Source organism: Pinus tabuliformis, chromosome J, assembly GCF_031772625.1.
Source record: "Pinus tabuliformis cultivar Carrire ecotype Pingquan chromosome J, CPIR1, whole genome shotgun sequence".
NCBI classification, from domain to species: Eukaryota; Viridiplantae; Streptophyta; class Pinopsida; order Pinales; family Pinaceae; genus Pinus; species Pinus tabuliformis.
The window spans coordinates 939149858-939158658 of NC_142295.1; the positions used below are offsets into that span (position 1 = coordinate 939149858).

The 8801-nt window shown below is 35.2% G+C and overlaps 1 protein-coding gene across 1 annotated transcript; it reads right to left on the minus strand.

Annotated features, from left to right (window-relative positions):
- Positions 1-1839: 1839 nt before the first annotated feature.
- On the minus strand, positions 1840-3122 carry LOC149229863 (transcription factor bHLH118-like). Its single transcript, XM_089375927.1, has 3 exons — positions 2733-3122; positions 2289-2639; positions 1840-1980 (listed from the first exon to the last, which is right to left on the minus strand). Exons 1-3 carry the CDS (start codon positions 3117-3119, stop codon positions 1867-1869), a joined length of 852 nt encoding a protein of 283 aa, XP_089232053.1. The 5' UTR covers positions 3120-3122; the 3' UTR covers positions 1840-1866.
- Positions 3123-8801: the final 5679 nt, after the last annotated feature.

Below are 8801 nucleotides of genomic sequence, written 5' to 3' on the forward strand. Positions count from 1 at the left end.
TTCGCTTTTTCCCCATGGATGGGGTTGTAGGAGGAGATAAATCCTTCATGGGGGAAAGCCCCCAAAAGGTAGCGGATGACCTAGTAGAAATGGAGAGCTCCAATGAGGAGGTGTTTTATGTCCACATGAAAGTGACAAGAAAATGGAAGCAAATCACATCTATTAAAATTTGGCACAAGCCATTATGCTTGCATTTTAAATTATTATTATTACTATTAATTATAATATGAAACAATATATTGACAATATCATGACTTACTCAAACTCCATGCTTATATAACCATAATTCTCATTCATATGGCAGTTTTTAATTAGTCAATTAAAAAAAACAAAAACATAACTATTTTTGAAATAAATTTCAACTTTAATGTATTACTACTACAAAAAATATTATAAAATATTCTAAATATATATCATCAATCTAATTATTATTATTAATTAAATTAACATCTATAATTCTATTTTGATAAATTGATCTCTATTTTGATAAATTAATGTTATAAAGATCAGAAAAATATAACATAATAGTAAATACTTTTATATCTAATCATTCAAATAAATATTTTTCACATAAAATCTACCGCATACTAACCTTACTAAAGATATAAAAAGGGAAAAAGCAAATGTTAATGTTTTAAACCCTTGATATATAAAAAGGGAAAAAGCAAAGGTTAATGTTTTATACCCTTGATATATGGTTTATACATATCTTCATGAGACAATTACCTAAATTTTTCTTTTCGTAACAGAACCAATGCTGCTGCTTGCCTAAGGTATCTTGCCTTATGGATATTTATATCCCTGGTTGGAAACGAAGGAATAGATCATGATAGGGATGAATAATTTAGTGATAGGGATGAATAATTTAGTGATAGGGGTAGAACCGGTCGAAGGAAAGCTGTAACTAGCAAGGATGCTTCGGGCCTAAATTGAGATATAATTCTCATAATTATAGCCAATACACTTATCATACATATTTGCTTATCCCTATGGATGGAGGTGTAGCAAGTCAAGTTTGAGAAGAATGAATGCTAATGTGGCATATTATAAGATGTGCGAATGGGAAAACAAAATATTCAATATGGTTTGATTACCTTGGTGTGCTCAAGTCAGTGGATTTCACTTTGCTGGTTAACTCAGTTATGAAATACTTCAAATGATACTGAAATCTATTGAACATAAATGAGTATCTCAAGAAAAGTCTACCTTCTTATAAGGCAGGGGAGAAGTGTAAAGAAAGGGGAAACACGTCTCCAGTGTAGGTGTATGTGATTTGGTTAGCATGGAATTTTATTCTGTCATATATAACTGTTAGAAAATTTTTCTCCATGGTTAACGCTACCTTTGTTTTCATTTCTTCGCATAAAATAGTTGCTTAGTTCATTTAACATACGCATTTTAGAAAATGTCGTGAACGTTTCTAATTTACCAATCTTCTTAGAAAACCTTGTGCTTCAAAATTTTAATTGCACAGAATGTTAATTGCTTTGATCCTACGTCGTTGCTTCTAACCTTGTAAATGTAAATAAAAATACCGTATTCTATTGAAATTCAAAAGTGAGTGCAATCCTCCGCACAATACTCTTACTATCTATCAAATATTTAGGTCGCCAAATTTATTCCATTTATTTTGGACCTCAAACGATTATCACCCGATATGTATTTCTAACCAATGTGTTATTCAGTTTATCAGCCAAACATTTCTGACAGGCATGAACGAGCAGATTACTCGATATGCATTTCTATCAAATATCCGATTCGGTTGAACAACCAAGCAATCCTAACATTCTTTTATTCAGTTTAAAATAGGTGCATAAAATAAGTTTGACAGACCTTTTAAACCATTCATTTATGCTGCACAGAACATTATCCTTCAGCTTCAGTAGTCCCCGGATCCTCATTGTTGCTGTGGTGAGAGCTTATCAAATTCCACAGTTTCTGGTAGAGGGTGTGGATGTTAAAAGAAGTGACATCAAACACCTGCATCGTTAAAAAAACTTGTAAACTTAAGTGTTTATTGCTGACAGAGTAGCCATGTGCTTTTTAGTCTTGGATGAATGAGATGTCCATGTAAAATGTGTGTAAACCTAATAATGCAGGCTTCCTAAGAAAAAAAGAAGAGTTTTTCTTAACATTTGATTTTAAACAATGCAAAAGGTTTACACAGAAACTATGAACTCTTATTAGCATTGGATCTTTAGCAGTGCAATTTTTTTTTTTTTTCAGTTAAGATTATCATGCTTGGAGAAGAAGAATGTTACCCACTGATAACGAGTATAAGCGAGTACCTTGGCATGTATGGTATGATAAGCTCTGTTGTTAATGGCGGATGAAGCAGCGCTCACAACTTCAAGCCCACCTTCTTCCAACGCCAATAGAATATCAGAGTACACAATATCACGTTCCAAAGTGTTCGTCCAGATCTGAACACCCGATCCCACAGAATTTATTTTTAGTTCAGGGTATTCCCGATCCAAAGGCGGAATTTTATTGCAAAATTTCTCAAATGAAACTTTTGCATTTCGATCTGAGTTGACCTTCATTTTCTCTCTTTGGGCTGAAAGTTCTCGGAGTTTTTGCTGTAGATGGCGAATGTAATTCAGAGACTCGAGTACTTGTTCTGACACTGTTCGTTTTCCCTGAAGAACAGAATATCCAAATTATATTCAATAAAACCCTAGAGAATACCGTTGATGTCTCAAAACCCTAGATATTAAGCAGAAAAGACATACCCGCGTATCTTTTTCGGGGAGCAACGATCTAAGCCGTGAGAAAAGCATTTTCATTTCTTTACGCCGCTGTCTTTCGATCACTTTGTGATTCCTTTTGACTGCCATGACGGTGCGTGGTAATCTATTGCAAGACTGACTATTAGTTGCAGAACTGGAATTGCAGAATGTCCGCATTAAAGGATTCGAAGGGACGGCTAGGGTTTCGGAGTCGTAGCTATCAAACAAATTAAATATGTGGGCAGAATGACCGGTATTATAACTCGCTAGAAATGGATCTTGCGTTGGTAGACATGGATCGGAATTACTCGATACGCTTTCAATGTCAAACTTGTTTGCGACAACGTTATAAGAATAAAATGGTGAGTTCAACCAACAAGAAATGCTCATCTTTGAGGTGAACTAAAGCTTTAAGCGACCTAATTTTAAAATCACGAAATTATTGCCAGTGATTTACAGACGAATGAGTGGATCCACAAGATCAGTATTCGATCAGTTCGGGCTTTCCTGTTAAGTGCGAAATCCCTCATCGAATGCTGATAAACAACCGATCACATTATTACATACAGAAATAAGTTGGGATCTCTTAACAGACTGAATGATCTCTTCCTCCAAACGAAAGAAAAGCCTGTCAAAGATGATACGAGAAGATCGCGTATAAAAATACGGCTCACAACTCAATCTGATGCAAGTATTATAAATATTATACGTTTTATGGAAACTGTTGACCGCAAACATCCAATAACAATATAATTTTATTCTTCTTATTTTGGAAGTAGGGGAAATGTAAAGCGGCCAAATCTATGAACAGAACACGGGTAGGACTCTTTGCAGAGAAAACCTAAAATTAAGACAAATCTCGTTTCCAGAGAGACTTGGTCTTCTTTATGGCACTATGGGCACAACAATAATCATACCCATGAATATATATAACTTGCAACTATTTTTTTAAGTGCGTTCAAACTTCAAAGTTAGTTGATGAACTTTATCCCATGTTCATCGATGCCATATTCTTTTGTCTTAAGTTAGTTGCAACATAGAATTTTGCAACTACACGTGTTTGGAAATTAAGTAAAGGATGATATATATATAATTTCATCCCTTCTTAATTTTTTATTTAGGTATTTTATAATATGACATTTAATTAATATTTTATAGTCTTAATATATTTTAATTGGGTTTCATAATTATAATATAATATATATTTCAGGTTTATTTTTAGTTTATTATAAATGGTTTTCCACACAGAGAAAATCTATTATAAATTAGTTATCTAGTGATTATAGTTATTCCTAACTACTATTCATGAATGCTTTTATTGGTTATAACATTTTTTTTACATATATATTATAAATGTAATGAAATTTAATATTATTAAAAATCATATTTTTTTAAGGTTTTAGTAATTTTTTTCATTTAATGACAATTTATGCATTATTTTTTAATGAATTTAGGATATTGTGGTTCATATTTTCGGAATAAAGTATTTTGCTAAAACCAATTTCATTAAACTCTCATTTGCGGTTCATTATGAAGACTTAGATGAAGATTTTGATCTAGATATTCAAATAAATATTATAGAGAAGAAAAAATTCAAAAGTTATAAACTAATAGTAGTTTATATAATATTAATTTATTTTTTAATTTTCTATAACTTCTAATAACTTGTTAAACCGTAATTAAAAATATTTTTAATTAAAAACCAAATTTTTAAAAAGTGAAAATCTTGCCAGAGAAAGCATATATATAGAATCAAGAAAAGTCAAATAAAAAAATCATTATAAATGTGTAAACATAAATTAATAAAAAAAACAAGATCAAAATTCAAAAATTCACTCAAATAAAAAAAAAGTGTTATAATTAAACAAAAGTTTAAAATATCAAATTAACAGATAATATCAATAAATTAGTATATATATATATATAAATAAAATAAAAGTAGAAGAGAAAATGAAATAAAAATAAGAGTCAATAATATAAAAATTCATTTAAAAAAAAAAACAAAAGTTAACCTGGAGTCTATAAAAATGATGAAATCATTTATAACTAAAACACTAAAAGAGAATAATGTTATGGCTAAAAATAAAATATAAAAGCCCAGTAATATAGAATACTAAAACTAACCCCGGATAATAACAATATTAAAAAATAAAAACCTTCAGAAGAATTAATTAATAAGGTTATGAGTTATTTGAAACACGCCAATTTTTCGAAATGATGATGTGATATTTTGTAAGTTGATACATTTTTAGTTATGAAGAAATAAATTAAATAGAACATTTCTGGCATTTTTAGTTATTATAATTTTTTCCTTTAATAAAAAATTTCATGTCTCAAAAAATACGTTTCACTGGCTTTTAGCCCACAAAGGAGTTAACCACCTCGAAGGGAAACTAATAAGTGTAATTTTTTGCCAGCCACAATCAATTTTTTGCTAAGATCCTCGAATAAATCTCCATGGTCTCCATGCATGAATTGTATAAAAGAAATACTACTTATTATCATGAAAGAGTGACCCTTTTGACGATGTAGAATAAGGTCATTCTCAAAGAAAGTGGGGACCGAGTAATTTAATCACTACCTGTTTCAAATGTGAATTCAGATCCACTTTATGGAAGAGGATAACTTGTTTTCAAATTTGGAAAATTGTAATGTAATGCAAGTTTTCAGAAATGATTGTCATATTGTGCTTTCATGAATCCCTCGCCCTGGCTTCCCTGTCCCTCCCCTACATCTCTACAATTCATTTCTTCCCTCTTGTAACCACCAACCCAAGCTGTGACCGAGCGCTAAGGTGATGGAGAATATTGGCGGAGGAGCCCTTGGCTTCTGCAACCCTTAGAGTCTTGATACGACTGCTGCATATTCAGTTTTGAATCCCCTAAACCCTCTCTGAACACTGCCAAAGATGGACAGAATAACGATAAAGACGTTGATGAAGTTATGATGAAATCTCCTGACAACCTCGAACAGTAACAGGGGAACACGAGCAGCTACAAAGCTAAGTCAGATAAAATTCTCAGGCTGCACATTCCCCTCTCTAGACTAAATAATAACATCTAGTTTATGCAGGACCATGCGTTGATTTGCAAATTCATTGGGGTTCGGCGTATGGAAAAAACCCTTCTATAATGAAGTTCACTCAAATGGAATCCAAAAGCGCACTTTGACCTCAAGATTGGCTCCAAGGGTTCCTTCACAGTAAAACAACAAAACAACAGGATGACCTCAAGTCGGCTCTGGAGGGCATCCCTCACTTTCTCAACTCAGTTGGACTTTACATGAGGCAATGGACTCCTTGCTTCATCTTAGAAAAGGAGGATTTCTCATGCGCCCCGGTCTGGGTTTGCCTATATTCCCTGCCCTACGAATACTGGGACCCTGGCAACCTCCGCGACATCAGAAATAACTTGGGAAAATTTGTTTACATATCTGAAGAAACCCACCAGGGATTCTATGGTGCATACGCCTGAATGTGTGTATACAATGTACATAAACATATCGGGCTCCATAGCAGAATTCATCACACTAGAATCTGAAGAAAATGACCGGTTTAAAATGTTGGATTTTGAACATGTGCCATTCAGAAGTAGAAAATCCATAAGCATGGCCATGTCTTTAAAGATTATCCCCCACAACGACCCAAAATCTGAGGCCAAAACTTCCAGTCTGAAAGATGGAGAGGGCTTCACCAAGGTACAAAACAAGCGCTCACACACGAAGTAGAAAGGCCAAGCAACTCAAGCCAGCCAACCAACTTCTAGAAACAACTTCAAGGTTCGCGATAACCTCTTAAAATACAACAATAACAACACAGTTGCTCAAGCGGTAGAGGAAGCTTTGCAGCAGGCCCAAGAAAAAGGAAAGAGACCAGAGACCATGGATAGCGCAGATCCAAAAGAATTGCAACCTCAGGAAGAGTACGCCCCTATGACAAAACATGAGGACTTCGCAGATCTAGGAGGCCTTGAACTGATTGCTATTGAAGACGCCTGCAAGAGGATTGCAACCAGCTGAATACCTGACAAACGAATCCACCTCCTTGTGGCCACCCTCGAAAAATCAAAGGCAAAACTGCAAATCAGAGTGCAAACTATTACTAATAAGGATGACAAGAAGAGCGGAAAGGATTTCAAGAAGTGAGGGAGAAAATCTACGCTACAAAGACTGGACACCCTAGGACGCAAACTGATGGAGTCTGGTCAATACAAGAAAATCCCGAAAATATACTCCACCCAACCCGACGTCTCCTCATGAAGTTCACCTCTTAGAATATAAGCGGCCTGAAAAACCGCTTGAAGCACCATCTTCTCTGTAGGAATATCCAGCAGGACCTTCCTACCATCTTGCTCATTCAAGAAACAAAGTGCACCAACACAAAGTCTACCACCATAATATCCAAGATATGGAAGCAAGAGAAAATCCTAGTAGTGAATGTGGAGGGTGCTTCTAGTGGCCTTGCTATAGCCTGGAATCCTGCCATTATAGGTATGGAACCCCTCTCTTTTCACTTTGTATTTATTACCTTATCTTTCCACCTCTTAGGTACCAACCTCCGAGGTAAATTTTCCAATGTATATGGCCCTTAAATCCCCTCTAAAATGCATGAGATACTTGAACACATATCTTCACTGAAAATCCAACTTGTTCCCGCCAACTGGATCCTAGGTGGAGACTTCGACATTATCACCTCTCTTCAGGAGAAGAAAGTAGGGCATAGACAACTTGAACAAGAGTTTGAACTCTTCTCAACCATTATTGATGACTCCAACCTTGTTGATGTCAAAACCACCAATGGTTTATACACATGGAACAAGTAAGGTGGGGTGCCTAAATTTCCACTTGCCTTGACAGATTCTTGGTCTTCGAGGACCTCGTGGTCTCAGGACATGATCTCTCTATCATCATTCTCCCCTCTTCAAGATCAGACTACTAGCTCGTTATCCTCTCTTGGAGAGCCCACAACAAACCCATCAAGAAACCCTTCAGATTCGAATAGTTCTGGCTCACTAACCCAAACCTCATCCCCAAAATTGAAGGCTAGTGGAAAGGAATGAGCCACTTCCAAGGCTCTAAAATGTTTGTCTTTCAAAAGAAACTCAATCAAATCAAGCTCTGAATCTGGAAGTGGAACAAAGAGGAATTCAGAGATATATTTCATGACAAATAATCCATCGAGAAATCCATGGCACAACTACAACATGACATAAATCTCCATGGTAGATCTGAATCCACTAATGCTTAAGAATATCACCTCTCCCAAAAACTTGAGGAAAGATACAAACATGAAGAGATTTAATGGAAAAAAAAATCTAGAATCCCCTGTCTCAAAGAAGGAGAATGTAACACCTCCTTCTTCCACAAATCTATTATCCAACACAAATCCAACAACATGATCTCCCTACTCTAAAAAGAATCGGGAGCCATGGTGGAGACTCAGGAGGAGGTTGAGCAGGATTTGGTCAACCACTTTTCTAGTGTGCTTGAGGATCTTCCTATCCAGCAAAGGGAAGTTATCTCTCAAATCATAACCAACATCTCTAAACTCATTACAGAGGATCACAATGTTTCCCTCATGAGACCCATCTCAGAATTTGAAGTCCATGATGCCATTTTCCAAATGGAGGATAATAAGGCCCCACGACTAGATGTATTTACTGTATCCTTCTTGAAGAGATGTTGGCACTTTATTGGTAATGAGATCCATGACATTGTGGAAGAGTCCAGAACCACCAAATCCATCATCCAAGCCCTCAATGCCACATTCCTCACCACTATGCCAAACGACGACAATGTAGCCTTGCTTGGTAAGTACATATCCATAGCCTTATGCAATGTCATGTACAAAATTATGTCCAAAATCATTTCCAACATGCTCAAACCACTCCTCCCCCTCCTTACCTCCCATGAGAAATCTCATTATGTTAAAGGAAGACAAATCCTTGACGATGTCATCTTATCCCATGAGATCATTCATTCTCTCAAATCTCTCAAAAAACTAGGCATGTTACTGAAGCTTGACATGTCCAAAGATTTTGATAAATTAAACTGGAATTACATTGAAATAACCCT